Source organism: Ammospiza caudacuta, chromosome 21, assembly GCF_027887145.1.
Source record: "Ammospiza caudacuta isolate bAmmCau1 chromosome 21, bAmmCau1.pri, whole genome shotgun sequence".
In the NCBI taxonomy this organism is placed as follows: Eukaryota; Metazoa; Chordata; class Aves; order Passeriformes; family Passerellidae; genus Ammospiza; species Ammospiza caudacuta.
In genome coordinates, this window is record NC_080613.1 from 9,208,624 (window position 1) to 9,224,695 (window position 16,072).

Sequence of the window (16,072 nt, forward strand, 5' to 3'; positions counted from 1 at the left end):
ATACAGTATGGGTAAATGAAGGTGATGTAGAATGTAATCTTATCCCCCAATGCAGCTGGACCCTATTACTAAAGATTAGGAGCAGGCTGAATGATAACAGGCAACACCTGTAGCCAATATGAACAAGTGGTATAAAAGAGTGGATTGGTAGGCAATGAAGTCAGAGGTGTTAGATGGCCACTGCAAGGGCCAAGAAGAGTCAGTGCTTAGAGGAGTTGTCTATGAGAAACATTGAGGAGGTATGAAACTCTGGTGCTATTGAACCCTTGCACCATAATGATAATAGAACTGTTGTGCTGTATAAGACAACACATGGTGACCCCGACATGATTTGGGATGTGATTCAGGAAATGACTGCATGATTTGGAAAAAAAAGACTTAAATACTAAACTGTATGTCCAGTGTGATTCAGGATTAAACTATATTGGCCTGTGGATTTGGGACTAAATTATATTGCCCCATGGATTCAGGGAAGCCAGATTTGACCACCAGATTTAACATATAACCCCATGGATTTGGGGAAACACAATTTGACTATTAAACTATTGGCAAAATATATCAATTACCGCTATTAGTGTTTATAAAATATGAAGATAAGTACTTTGTAAGCTATAAAACTGATCTAGCATTTAGGAATATATATATCTGTGCTGTAATATGCTGTTTGAACACTTGTATAACTCTTAGTTCTAAATTAAATGTACAAATATGTCATAATGTAATTTATTTGAATATGTGCTTCTGGAAAAGCTGCAACTCTGTGGTTAAAAGAAAAAGGGGGAATTGTAGGGGGATACAGTATGGGTAAATGAAGGTGGTATAGAATGTAATCTTATCCTCCAATGGGTTGCAGCTAGACTCTATTACTAAAGATTAGGAGCAGGCTGGATGATAACAGGCAACACCTATAGCCAATATGAACAAGTGGTTTAAAAGAGTGATTGGTGGGAACTGGAGTCAGATGGCTGCTGCAAGGACCAGGAACAGTCAATGTTTAGAGGAGATGACTACGAGAAACATCGAGATGGTATGAAACTCTGAGGACATGGAACCCTTGCACCATAATGATAACAGAACTGTTTTGCTGTGTAAGACAACACTGTGGGGTCACTGCTCAGCAAGAACAAAACATCCCCGAGTGGTTCCAACACAAATTGTCTTTCCCACACAAATCCCACAGCAGCTCCTGTTTTATTTTTTTAATTTTTAAAAAATTAACTGTGCCCATCCCAATGCAGCAGAAATGTTATCCTCAGGACACGAGTTTTAAAAGGAATAACACCCCAATTAAAAAAATCTTTCAGGTTTTCCTTTCATCCTCCAGGTAAATTCAAATTATTTCTTCCTTTCAGGGATTTCTAGCAGCCAAAGGCTTAAAAACCAAAGGCTGCTGAGTTTTCTTTCTCTGCCCCTAAAGCAACAGGTGCAGGTTTTAAAACCTCTTTTAAATTTCTGGCTTCTGCTCCATTCTCCTGGGTGCCTCTGTAATTCTGCTGGATTTCCATCCTGAAGGAGCAGCAAACGCAGCTGTTCCTCCCTCACAACAAGCTCAGCCCTCAGCAGATGTTTGCTTTGTAAATCTCTGTGGCTCCTTCCATGCAGATATTGCAGATGACTCCAAAAATTCATTACTTTTTTTACCTGATATTTAAAATTCCAGCTCAAACTGTCACCCCCATTTCAGAGATAAAGATCTTGCCCACAAGGACATCCCTGGTTCATGTCCCTTTCTGTTTTCTAGAGCTCTAAATCTTCATTTAAATCAACTTCGCATGGGGTAAAACCCATTTTTGTTGCTACCCATCATGATGTACATCACTAAAACTGAATTTTCTTGAATATATTCAGCCAGTTAAAGCCTTTTCCATAGGAAGGAGGGGGATTTATGGATGCTCAGCTCTGGGTTTGGCCACTCCTTTCAGTCCAGAATTTCTGGGCATTCCTCAAGAATTTTATACAAATTTACATCAAATTCCCACATCCCTCATATATGTTTATATGGTTTTTCAGGGATCACTGGCAGTGCACAGAGATGAGAAAACACTACCTGCTTGGATATTTAGGAAAATAAAGCCTCACTTGTAGTGGGTTTACCCTCCAGTTTAGTGAGGATAAAGCAGGAGCTGCTGGATGTCACCAGAGACATTCTGCATGAGCAGCAGAGATTTGAAAAGCAAATTTTGGGGGCAATTGTAAATTCTGTTCTGAATAAATGAACAGGAAGAAAATCTTGTCAATATGTTGAAAAAAACTTAAAGGTGAGGGAACCCAAAGTGATTGAGGAGCGGTCTCAGGAATCACTAAAATTTGGGTGACAGAGTTTGAGTCAGTGCAAGGCCAGAACAGGAAGAGCAGGAGAGGGAGCTGGGAGCAGATTTTTTATAGATTGAAAGCAAAGGTGGTGATTCTTTATTTTTTCCCCCAAAAATGAGTCATTCCCAAGCTGGTGAGTTCTGTAACAGCCACAGGGTGATCAAGCTGCAGTTAAATATAGTCCCAGCTCTGTGAGCTTCTCTTACAGGTCACAGAGCCCAGAAATGGCCCAAATGCCACATAAAAAATCCAAATTAGCATCCAGAAGTGGGGAAAGTTGAGATGTTCCAGTCCTGAGTTTTCTGCCTTCCCTAAACAGAGGCAGTTTCAATTGCTCCTGGTTCTCCCACATTAAATTCAGTGCTGATCTCAATTAATTTCACAGAATAAATGTCAGAAGAGTCTCCTGGGACAAACTGACTCCTGAGTAACTTCCTTGTATCTCTGGGCCATTTTTGGGGCTTGCATGATCATTTACTCAGCAGGAAATCCCTCATTCTCCAGGTATGTGTCTAATTGAATTTTAGCTTTTTCCTCTTCTTTTGAAAGCCCCAGTGATTTGGGGGGGGGGGGGGGATCATAAATAAAATTAAACTTAAAAAAATCCCCAAGAGAGTTTTTGGAGAAGCTTTATGATTTGGCAATGCTGTTGAATCCATCAATATTTAATTAGACTTTATAAACATCCCCAACGTCAGGTTTCTAACCCTCCCTGTCAGCTGCTGAAATATTCACAAGAAAGCACTTAAAGGATTAAGAAAGAAGGAGGATGAGCTTCATTATCCAAGAATTTTGCTGGACCTCATCTCCCCTCTTTGCACATGCATGGGATGCCCATAAATCTGGGAGGATCTTTGCCTCCAGACTGGAGATTTCTGTGAGCACAGAAACAGCTGAGCTGCTGAAAGGGGGAAAAAATTCCCATTAAAAAAAAAAAAAAAAAAGGAAAAACTTCTAAACAACAGAGTAACAGAGACACATTAAAGACAGCCATGAGCAGCATTTTAAGGGAGGAGGGTTGCAGAATACAGAATTGGAACAAAAAATAAAATAATAAAAATGTGTAAAAATTTCATTTATAATAGCAAAAATTATTTATAATAACAAAAATACTTATAATAAAATTATTTATTAAAATGCTATTTATAAAAATTCTATTTGTAATAAAATTATTGTAACGGTATTTAAAATAAAATTATTTATAATAATATACATTATTTAATAATTTCTATTATTATATATATTAAATAATATATATTATTATTTAAAATAAATATTATTATTATAAATATTTTAATTACAAATATAATAAAATATTTGTAATAAAATATTTATAATATTAAAAAAAATTCACCCAGGCTGTTTGGAGGGTTTGTTGGGAGAAAGCTCCAGAAAAGCTTGGAGCTGGAGCCAGTCCTGCAGGAACAGGGGAGATGAGAGAGCAGCTCAGCCACAACAGGGATGTGGTTTTTGATGGGAACCTTTGGCTGGTTTGCTCTGCAGCAGCGGGAGGAGGGTGGGAAACGTGGAGAAATCTTTGTGTCCCTCAAGTGTGGAGCTGCACTGGGACCCAAAGAGCCAAAAATGTTGGGAAAGCTTGAGTGCAGCAGTGCCAGATCCACCCCCAGAGCTCAGCACCAACCCTGAGCACCACATCTCTGTGGATTTTGAACAATTCTATGGGGTGGTTTAGGGTGGAAGGACCTCAGTGCCCATCCAGGACACCTCCCACCAGCGCAGGCTGCTCCAGCTCCATCCAGCCTGGCCTTGGGATCCAGGGGCATGAACTGTTGCACCTTTCCCTAAAAATAAAAACCACCTATGCCTGCTGCTGCCTCAGCACATGGGCAGAGGGCTCTGCCACTGTCAGGAGGAAAGCAATTAAAGTTTTAAAGCACAACCACCCAATGGGGACACTGCTGCCTGTGCCCCCAGCAGCACAGGAATGGGTGAGAAAAGGTAAAGATGGGCAAAAATCCCTTTAATTCTCCTCATAAATCCACCAGAGTGCACCAAGAAATCAAAGTTGTGTAATAGCCCAAATACCAAGGGCAACAGTCACAGTCCTCCTGCACAACTGTGGGCTGAGCTGTTCTCAGTGTAAACATTCTCCAACAGAATTCTGTGTCCACACCAGTGTCACTGCCATCCCCTGCCAGGACCTGGCTTGGTGCCTCTGACTTCTCTTACACCTGGTGAGAAGCAGGAATATCCCAACATCTCCCCAGAGTGCTCACAACAGCCTCTGCAAATTGTTTTGCAGGGAGCTGATTGGAATATTTTAATTCTTTAATCCATCACCAACCTCAGCAAGGTAAGGGACACAAAGTTGAGACCAAACTAAACACAAAATACTCCCTGCAAGCTGAAATAAAGAAAGCTGCAGGGGAATGAACCTCTCTGCAGTGCAAGCTGCTCACCAGAGGGGCAAAAGCAGCACCACAATGCCTGAATTTGCACCTGTCTGAGCTTCCAATCAGCCAAAAAAACTCTTAATTGGTTCTCCTCTGGTCTTGGAAACAGAAAATATGAGATGAGCAATGGCCACTCTGGGATAAAGCAAATACAAAATATTCACTGCAACCAAAAATAAAGCAAGCTGAAGGGGAATAAACATCCAGGTGCCTCTCTGCAGTGCAAAGTGGTCATCAGAGGTGCAGCAGGTGATGCCTCAGGTTTAGATTTTCTATTTTTCACATTCTGTGCTGCTTTAGTGTGTGGGTCTGGGTTCACATCAGGGGATGCTGAGCTCTGTGCACAGAGCAGGGAGACAAAACAATTCCTGCTCCAGCTGGGCACCAAGGACAAATGATCCAAATCTCAGCCCAAGAGCACAAACACCGTGGGCTGGAGAGAGAAAAACAAGCAGGGTGGGACTGCCTGGGCTAAAGCTGGAATGGGACAATGAACTGCAAGGTGCAAATGGAGCAGAACTTAGAAAAACGTGAGATCTCATGACCAAGCCCTCTCTTCCTCCTGTCTTGGAGCCACCTGTGTGCCCTTCAATAAATCTCCACTTTATTCCCCTTAACTCCATCTAGCCTCTGTCCCAGCTCCTTCAGGGACCCCAGGGCTCTAGGGCACAGCTCAGGGTGTCCCCCTTGCTTTGGAATTTACAATAAAATGCAATGTCCCACCTACCTTGGTCAGCTCCTGGGCATTGGCCAGGTTGTCCACAGCGATGGCCAAGAAGACGTTCAGGAGAGTATCTGTGGGAGCAGCTAAGGAAAAGCTCTTCATACAGCACAGGAGCAATCATTCCCTCTCTGCTGCCCCTCTTTTCCCATTTTGTGTTTCATGGATTGATCCCTGGAAGCTTTGCCACCATTCCCAGCTCACCCACCCTGCCCAGAGCTGGCCCTGCAGGGCTGGACACACATTTGTGTCCCCAGCACCTGTCTGCAGAGGGAACAGGACCTGAGGGGTGTCACCCTATCAGAGGGGCAGGGTGGGACCTCCTGCTGCTCCCAGAGGCACCATGGCCCCTGGTTTTCCACCCCTCCAGCCCAGAAATGCAGATTTTCCCCTCACACAGATTTCAGCCTCATTTCCCCCTCTTGTTTAAAAGCACAACCAGTGGAGCTGCAGGAAATGCGTCATTGTAAGCCAACATTTACATTTTTATACACACAGAGCTGTATAAAGCCATGGAGAACATGGAGAAGTGAATCTCAGGTCGTTGCTGCCGGGAGGAAACCATCCTGGCTTATCTCACTGGGGTGGCAATGGGGCACCCCAGACCTGCTGAGCCCCACACAGAGCTCACCCAGCCCCAGAGCAGCACACCCAGCCCCATTCATGAGCTCTGCTGATAAAACAGCCCCTAAGCCCAGCCCAGAGCCCAGCTAAGCCAGGGCAGTGCCCAGCCCAGGCCTCTCAGCAGAGCTCTGCATGCCATCCCTGAGACATAACACTGGCCTGGAATTATTTATTCCTCTTTTATTTTCATTTTTCCACCTCATGATTTCAGCTTTCGCTGAGTTTATTGTTGTTATTCCAGACTTGTGGCTGCAAAACAGCCCCAGAGCAGCCATAAATCAGCTGCCTTTGCACAGGGAAGGAGGGCAAGCAGAGCAAAAGCACAGCAAAACCACTCTCCCAAGGAGAAAATGTGTTTGGCTCCTGCACATCACCTGGGGACAGGAGAGTCACTCACTGCAGAGCTCTGTGTGCTCCTCCAGGTAGGACTGTGCAGGGGAATGGTTCATAAACCCACTGAAAGGACTGCAGGAGATTCAGGAAATTAATCCAGGTGTTTGCAGGAAGCTCCAGGAGAGCTGGAGAAGGACAGGGATGGAGGGACAGGACACAGGGAATGGCTCCCACTGCCAGTTTTATGGGATATTGGGAAGGAATTCCAAGAGGCTGGAAACACTTCCAAGCCTCCTATCAGGGAATAAATGTCCCAGCAGGACAACTGCCTCCCTGCCCCTGCCTCCCACACCCTCTGGAAGTGGCTCATGTAACAAAGGCAACCCCTGGAAATGGAATTAATTTCTTTTTATCAGATCAGCCTGGCCTGATCGATTCCCAAGCAGACACAGTCTGGCAGACTTGGGTGTTTCTGCCCCAAAAAAGGTCCCTCAGTCCTCTCTGCAGAGCTGGGGGATTCCCAATTTTCTCCCAAACTGCAGGCTCTGCCTCAGGCTGTGTAATCTGGATAAGGCAGTGCTCAGAGCCAGGAATCATCTCCTGCCTGGCACTTGAGGGCCAGGAAAGGGTGGCATCCTCCAGGCAGCTCCTGCTTTTCTTTTTTTTTTTTCTTTTCAAGCTCCTCTGCAGTTTTTCTTGGAGGTCTTTTTTTTTTTTTTCTTTTTTATTGTCTCAACAGATGCCTCAATTTATCAATTAAGTGGATAACAGTGAACCCAGGCATGGTGTAATTTCCTGGAAAATGGGCCAAATCCTGTTGTTACTTTAATCATAAAACTTTCATTAAACCATTTCTAGTTCCACACAGACTCTCTGGAAATGGAAACGTAACATGAGACACTTCCCACTTAGAAAAACAAACTTTTCCTTGCTGTGATACATTGAAAAAGCAAATTATTCCCTCTCTCTCTGTGCTCACAGAGCCTCACCTGCAGCAAACTCATCCCAACCTGCAGGACTCAGGGAGGATCAAAGAATCCCACCTGGCACATCCTCCTTCCTTCCTCAATGCCCAGTGATGTCCCAAGGAGCTCAAGGGGCTGTGGGCTAAGGACATGGCAGAGGCAGTGGAGATGTCTGGAGGAACTCAGGAAAAACAGCCCTGGATCCCCTCAGCAGCAGAAGGAAAACAAGAGAGCTGCACCTGATGAGATTTAGGGAGAAGGTGGGTTGTTGGGGAAGATGAAACAGGAAAGCCTTATAAATATGATTGCCTGGCAAAAGATTTTGAGAATATGGAAACTATAAGTGAGATTGAAATGAAAGCAAGCTTTGAGATCCCTCAGTTACTGAACAACTGGAAAACAATGGTGTGGCCAGCTGAAGGTGATCCCCTTTTGATGGAACAACACCCTCTGCTTGCAGACAGGCCCAAGGGTCAGAGCAGACCCTACAGCTTGGCAGAAGGGGCCCAAAGAGGAGTTTGTAGGGTTTAAAATGTAACAGAGTGTGGTAATGTAATGATTCTTATAGGCTGTATGGAGATGCTGTAGGATTTGTATCTTGTACTAGATTGGTTAGTGAGAATCAGAATATTCAACACAGAAGATTTATTGTATTGTAATGAGAACTTGGCCCTCTTACTGCTTTTACTCTCTTACGCTTTTGCTCTCTTACCCTTTTACTCACTCACCCTCTCACCCTCTCTCCCCCTCTCTTCTCTCATTCCTGCTCTGAGCTGTGTTTGGCAGCTCCCAGCAGGGCCCTGCACCCAGGCCCTTTGCAATAAACCCCAAGTTCCAGATCTGGCTGCAGAAATCTCTCGTCTCTGTCCGTCCCGACCGTCCTACCCCCTGATGCTCCTACAGTGGGTGAAGTTCTCACTCTCCAAATCCCAAATCCATGGCAGGGGCAGCAGATCCCCTCCTCTTGAACGTGCCCTGCTCTTTCCCTGGCACTGGAAGCCAAAGGAACAGGGAGAGGTCCCCTCTGAATTAAAGGTGAGGAAGGGAATTATTGCCCCGCTGGAGCTCAGCAGCTCGGAGGTGAAACGTCTCTCCCTCAGCTGTGCTGTCAAGCCTGATTACAGCTTAATCCCATTTCCAAATGCCAAGCCCAGAAGATTTAGAGCTCTCCCTCCCTCCCTGCTCTCTCTGACCCAGTTTTGCAGAGCCTGGTGTTTCTGGAAGGGGCTGGCTGCTGTGAGGAGATGTCTGACCATCACTGCCACGGCTCCTCCAGGAATGGGATAAATCCTTGTGGACACTCGTGTGACAGGCACAGCTCCCACTGCCTGCTCTGCTCTTCCTGTCCCTGCTCCTCATCCTGCAGGACAGAATTCCAGCCAAGCCAAAGGGCTGGAGCCATGTGCCACCCACAGGCACCAATGTCATCGATGGCACCTTCTGTCCCCTCCAATCCAGCTCCAGCAGCCCATTTCTGCAGGAACTCTGTCTTGAGCCCCAGCATTTCCCCCAGTTCATCCCTCCCCTTCTCCTGCATCTCCAGCCCAAACAAGACTCCAAGGAAAAGAGGAATGCTGGGACTGTCCTCGAGGACCATGACAGCGGGCAGGACTGTGGCACAAGGATGGAAGGATACAGTTACCAAACAGCGTGAGCACGATGAAGTAGATGGAGGAGAACATTCCAGAGTGGACGCCGCCCTGTGACTCTATCCCGTGGTACATCACAGCGTTCCAGTCCTCGCCCGTCAGGATCTGCACAGAGCAGAGGGACACAGAGGGTCACTCACAGGAAGGGTCATTCACAGAGAGGGTCACTCACAGGAAAGGGTCATTCACAGAAAGGGTCACTCACAAGAAGGGTCATTCACAGGAAGGGTCACTCACAGGAAGGGTCACTCACAGAAAGGTCACTCACAGGAAGGGTCATTCACAGAAAGGGTCACTCACAAGAAGGGTCATTCACAGGAAGGGTCACTCACAGGAAGGGTCACTCACAGAGAGGGTCACTCACAGGAAAGGGTCATTCACAGAAAGGGTCACTCACAGAAAGGGTCACTCACAGGAAGGGTCATTCACAGGAAAGGGTCACTCACAGAAAGGGTCACTCACAGAAAGGGCCACTCACAGAAAGGTCACTCACAGAAAGGGTCACTCACAGAGAGGGTCACTCACAGGAAAGGGTCACTCACAGAAAGGGTCACTCACAGGAAAGGGTCACTCACAGAAAGGGTCACTCACAGAAAGGGCCACTCACAGAAAGGTCATTCACAGAAAGGGTCACTCACAGAGGGTCACTCACAGGAAAGGGTCATTCACAGGAAGGGTCACTCACAGGAAGGGTCATTCACAGAAAGGGTCACTCACAGGAAAGGGTCACTCACAGGAAGGGTCACTCACAGGAAGGGTCATTCACAGAAAGGGTCACTCACAGAAAGGGTCACTCACAGGAAAGGGTCACTCACAGAAAGGGTCACTCACAGGAAGGGTCATTCACAGAAAGGGTCACTCACAGGAAGGTCACTCACAGAAAGGGCCACTCACAGAAAGGTCACTCACAGAAAGGGTCACTCACAGGAAGGGTCACTCACAGGAAGGGTCATTCACAGAAAGGGTCACTCACAGGAAGGGTCACTCACAGGAAGGGTCATTCACAGAAAGGGTCACTCACAGAAAGGGTCACTCACAGGAAAGGGTCACTCACAGAAAGGGCCACTCACAGAAAGGTCACTCACAGAAAGGTCACTCACAGAAAGGGTCACTCACAAGAAGGGTCACTCACAGGAAGGGTCACTCACAAGAAGGGTCACTCACAGAAAGGTCACTCACAAGAAGGGTCACTCACAGGAAGGTCACTCACAGAAAGGGTCACTCACAAGAAGGGTCACTCACAGGAAGGGTCACTCACAGGAAGGTCACTCACAGAAAGGGTCATTCACAGAAAGGTCACTCACAGAAAGGGTCACTCACAGGAAGGGTCACTCACAGGAAGGGTCACTCACAGGAAGGTCACTCACAGGAAGGGTCACTCACAGGAAGGTCACTCACAGAAAGGGTCATTCACAGAGAGGGTCACTCACAGGAAGGGTCATTCACAGAAAGGGTCACTCACAGAAAGGGTCACTCACAGGAAAGGGTCACTCACAGAAAGGGCCACTCACAGAAAGGTCACTCACAGAAAGGTCACTCACAGAAAGGGCCACTCACAGGAAGGGTCACTCACAAGAAGGGTCACTCACAGAAAGGGTCACTCACAGGAAGGGTCACTCACAGGAAAGGTCACCTCTGACGCTGACAAGGGGGGCTGTTTACAGACGTGAATGAGACAGGGCTGCTGCTGAAAGCACCTTGAGCTGTTTTATTTTCCAGCATCAGTCTCATTACATGATTATGACAATGAGAAGATGCTAGCAGCTCACATTCTAAGCAGCAAACCAAAAAACTTTATGTCACAACTTACTTTATAAGCTTCTTGACCAATCACACAAAGCAAAAGCACACTGACAGTAGTTCTATCCAACCACTATAAGCACACGGACCTTTGGTTCAAACAACGCTTGCTTATTTCAAATACAATACCTGCTTGTGAGCCTTAAAACACAATGCACAGAGCTCCATTATTAAGCTTTAACCTTCCTAATATCTTGCTAGATAAACTTTCTGTAGCTTAGAGAGCTATTCTGACAAGCATTAATACACAGACCATTGTTCTATTTGCCCTTGCTTTTCTACACTTTAAATACTTTTTCTGCTGACCAATCTCATGGCTGCTGCTTTAGCTCTACTCACACTTCTGCTGTATCTAACGCCTACATCTTGCAGCTTTCCCAAAACCCTCTAATTTTGTAGATTCCCACAACCTCATCACTCTCCACAACGCCTGAAAGGTGGCACCTGCAGGCAGGGGGCTCTGACACTGACCCACAGCCAGACCCTGGCACTGCTGAGGGCACACCCTGAGTGCTGTGTCCAGTTCTGGCCCCTCAGTTTGGGAAGGACATTGAGATGAGAGCATCCAGAGGGGACAACGAGGCTGGAGAGGGGCTGGGAGCACAAACCCTGTGAGGAGCCCCTGAGGGAGCTGGGGGTGCTCAGCCTGGAGAAAAGGAGACTCAGGGCTGCCCCCATCACTGCACAGCTCCTGAAAGGTGCCTGTGCTCAGCTGGGGCTGGGCTCTGTCTGCAGCAGCACTGACACAGCCAGAGCACACAGCCTCAAGCTGTGCCAAGGGAAATTCAGGTTGAATATCAGGGAAATGTTTTTTACAGAAAGAGTGATAAAGCTCTGGAATGGCTGCCCAGGGAGGTGGTGGAGTCCCCATCCCTGGGTGTGTTTAACAAAGCCTGGATGTGGCACTGGGGGCCAGGGTTGAGTTGAGGTGTTGGGGCTCGCTTGGACTCGATGATTTTGAAGGTCTCTTCCAACCTGGTGGCTCTGTGAATTCTGTGAAAGGCAGCTCTGGGGGAGCCAAGGTGAGCAAAGCCACCAGGGAATGTCCCTGGGAAATGAGGAGCAAAAATCTGGAATTCTGGGCATATCCTCTCCCTGCCCTGGCAGAGCCAAACAATGACCACTTTTAGTGCATTAAAACATCAGGATGTGAAGATCCAACTGCTAAACAGGAAGTTGTCTTTGGGTTTAGTAGGTGAAAGAGAAAAAAAACTGCCATATTTTTTTTACAAAAGCAAGGGGAAAAGTGTCAAAGTTTAAATGGACCTGCAAAAGGTAAATACTTCACAACACAGGATACAAACAAGTAAAAAAAATTTAAAACTATTGAAAAATTATCAAGTTATTTAAATGTGTCCAATTTTGGTAACTGCTGGGTAAATAATTCAAAACTGAGTTTCTAGGTAACTGATTACAAAAGAAAACTAATTAAAATTTTTCCTAAACTGAAAGCTGCTTTGGGGGGTCAATTATTCTTACAGTTACCTTAAAAAAATTGGCTCTAAACAGTCTAAAAGCAATAAACTTAAAAGGACTTAATCTTTCATAGTATCCAGGAGCTAAATGTATAAAACAAATAAATTCATTTTATAATAAACAGTTCCTAATTTTCTTTTATTTTTGACTTGAATTTATAATTTAAAACCAAAAGACATAGTATTAAATTGACTAAAAAATAACTGTCTCCTGGTTACTATTCTTTTAACAACTTAACTTTTCTTTTTGTTAATACAATTAGAAAACACCCAAAACCAAAACACAAAACCCAAAAACAAACAAACAAACAAAACCCAAAACCAAATAAAACCACAACAAATAAAAGAAGATAAAAAGTGGTAAGCCCTCAGTATACTCTAGGGATGGAGTTCCATGGGCAGGATGCTTGGATTGACTGCAAATTCCATCCTGCAAACTCCAGCCTGGCTGGCAGCTGCTGAGAGAGAGGAAATTTCTGGCTGCAGGGATGGTGCTGATGACAGCACTGGGCAAGAGTGAGTCCAGACACAAGGACACCCAGAGCAGACACCAATTCCTCTCCCAAATGCACAATTCAGCCTCAAATAATTCCAAAATCAGGATTCAGACCCAACAGTGCTGGACCTACTCTGGATTTGCACCACAGAATATGGAACAGGGCTTTGGGCTTTCAAATCTGCCACTCAATTATGCAGAGTATTGTCCACAAATGTGCATTCACAGAATTTCCATGAATTCACAGCTGCTCCTGCTTTCTGGGAATAGCCATAAAGTGATTTCTGATCACACAAATATTCATGGAAAGGGCAACCACTGGGAACTTTTCTATTTCCAAGCAGAACATCAGGATTTGCAGGTATTGCGAAGTCCAGCAGGGTCTGGGTTCAAAATCCAACTTTTGGATTATTTAGGAGTGGAACAAAAAGATCAAGTTAAAAAAAAAAAAAAAAAAAGAGATGTTTTATGGGGTTTTTGCAGAGAGATAAATAATCTAAACTGAGCAGCCTGCTTGGAGAAGCTGAGGATGCTCCCTGAGGCTCTGGAAGGAGGAGCTGGTGTCCTTCCCACTGTCACCCATCAGCTGCAGGAATTACTTAAATAATTAGGGAGCAGCCTGAAGGATCCAGGATCTGCTGGCTCTGTCCTCAAGCAGTTAATGAAATTCATTCAGGTCTCTTTAGGGATGCTGTAAGGAATTTTTGCTGAGGAGAGGGAAGGACAGCACTGCAGAGGGAGAGGCACAGCAAATGAGGGCTTGGGAGCAAGGGCACAGATACCTAACACAGAATTTTGCTTTCCAGAGGCTCTGTGCTCAGGGATGTTGTGTGTGTGTATTTGGATTATTTTTGTTATTCCCCAGGCTCCAAACTGCCCTCAGCTGCCCCAAATGACCATTTGGAGTGCAGCTCACTGTTTAATACTGAGGCGCCAGCACGTGATGGAATAAAGGAGATGTCAGGAGCTGTGGTGAAATGTTAATGGAATAATGAACAGGTTTAGGGTGGGACAGGAACAGGAACAGGATTGTGCTGCTTCCAGGGGCTGCAGTGCAAGGGAGGTGCCTGAGGGATCATATCCCACAGACAGGGTGCTCTGACACTGACCCACAGCCAGACCCTGGCACTGCTGAGGGCACACCCTGAGTGCTGTGCCCAGCTCTGGCCCCTCAGTTTAGGAAGGACCTTGGGACACTGAGCATGTCCAGAGGGGACAACGAGGCTGGAGAGGGGCTGGGAACACAAACCCTGTGAGGAACCTCTGAGGGAGCTGGGGGTGCTCAGCCTGGAGAAAAGGAGACTCAGGGCTGCCCCCATCACTGCACAGCTCCTGAAAGGTGCCTGTGCTCAGCTGGGGCTGGGCTCTGTCTGCAGCAGCACTGACACAGCCAGAGCACACAGCCTCAAGCTGTGCCAAGGGAAATTCAGGTTGGATATCAGGAAAAAGCTTTTTACAGAAGAAGTGATAAAGTTGTGGAATGGCTGCCCAGGGAGGTGGTGGAGTCCCCATCCCTGGGTGTGTTTAACAAAGCCTGGATGTGGCACTGGGGGCCAGGGTTGAGTTGAGGGGTTGGGGCTGGGTTGGACTCGATGGTCTTGAAGGTCTCTTCCAACCCAGCCCAGTGATTCTGTGTGTCATGGGCAGGCAGAGCTCTGCTCCCATCCTGCCACTTCCACCCCTCATTTCCAGCTCTCCCCACTGCTCTGCTCTGCCTCAGCAGCCTGTGAGGATTGCCAGTGGAAATCAGGGAGCAGGGCACAGGTGACTAACACAGAACTCTGCCTTCCAGAGGCTCTGTGTCATGGATCTTGTTTGTGTGTGTATCTGGATTATTCACAGCTGGGCATTCAGCTCACAGGGACTTCCTCAGGAGCTGGAGCTGAAGGTTGATGCTCCTCTGAGGGAATTCAGGCTGAGCTCAGCCAGCTGCCAGGTGGACAAAACACATCCTGGCTGTCCAGTGACAGGACCATTACCCAGCCAGGGCTGCTGGGCTAAAAATGGGCAAAAGCAGAGGGCAGAAGGGCTTCTTTGAGAAGCTTCTTACACAGAGAATCTCCAAAGGTACAGGGGGACAGGGCGTATCTATCTTTATTTATTCAGCACACTGAATGTGGTCTCTGACTGAGCCTGGCTGAGGTTATGGAACAAAAGCTTGGAAAGGGATCCCAACCCCAGGGTGATGAAACACTGAGCTGGAGTTTGCAGTTCAGGGAAGGAATGGGATGGAGGGAGAGCAGGGAGACCACAGTGAATCCAGGGCTGATGGCTTTTGCTGGGTTAACTCCTACCCCTGACATTCCAGACAAATGTCTTAAACCCATGTGCTTTCCTTCCCCCCACACTGCAGGACTAACAGGAAATATTCCAGCTGAGTATTCCACAGGCAGCTCCAGTCCCAAACCAAAGCAAAACCAACATTCCCAGGGCTCATATCCGGAGCTGCGCCCTGGCAATACCTGTCTGAGCCCTTCCTTTGATGAGCAGGAAAATCCTTATGCAAATCTTATGCAAATCTTAATCCCCCGTGATGGGCAATATCCTGTGAGGTGAGCACTGAACCTGCCTCACATCTGGGCTGTGGCTCCTGCAGAGCTCTCAGGACACATATCCATTGAGATTCTTTTTCTGTCTTAATCCAGAAATTGTCATCACCCCCCCTTCCCTTCCTTTTTATCTCCTTTTGGGGTCATGACACTGAAATGCATCAGCCAGGCCTTGCTGAGATCTGGGGAATTCTGGATCAGGGAGAGCCCACACTATGCAGGACACAGCTAGAAATGAAATCTGTGAGGGTCACCTGCAGCTGGAGCAGCCCCAGCTCTCCTGAGTTGGGAAACACCTGAAAACATTATTTTCTAATTATTTTTAATTATTTCAAACCATTTTAAATTATTGTTTTTTAAAACGACAGGTAGAAAACAGCTGCAAAATTCAGCTTTAAATCCAAGCATTGCATGTGCCAGAGCTGCAACTCTGTGGGCAGGGGCTGGAGAACACGAAGAGCACACCCAGATGTGGCACAGCCTGGGCACACACAAATTTTAATTAACAGAAATTATCAGCATTTTTGCCCCCTAGCAATAAATCTTTTGTTCTAGTTTTCCTTAATACCACAGCACTGATTTTTAATTTGATTTTTAGTGATGCATGTATCAGTCAGAAAAGTAAAACACATGAGAAGGAAGGACTCCCCCTTTCCTAAATTCCACAGACTTTTGGGGACTTGTTTGCCCCCAAAGCAGGAAGAAACACCCAGGAATTTCAATTCTAGCACTG

The 16,072-nt window shown here is 46.3% G+C and overlaps 1 protein-coding gene across 1 annotated transcript in view; it reads right to left on the reverse strand.

Moving 5' to 3' along the window:
• Positions 1 to 16,072, reverse strand: part of LOC131566863 (voltage-dependent N-type calcium channel subunit alpha-1B-like) — a 317,557-nt gene that overhangs the window by 97,614 nt on the left and 203,871 nt on the right. The window contains exons 17-18 of the mRNA XM_058818307.1: positions 9,007 to 9,124; positions 5,455 to 5,522 (exon numbers count right to left, since the gene is read on the reverse strand). Of these exons, the coding sequence (XP_058674290.1) occupies positions 5,455 to 5,522; positions 9,007 to 9,124 (186 nt within the window). The remainder of the gene's footprint in view (positions 1 to 5,454; positions 5,523 to 9,006; positions 9,125 to 16,072) is intronic.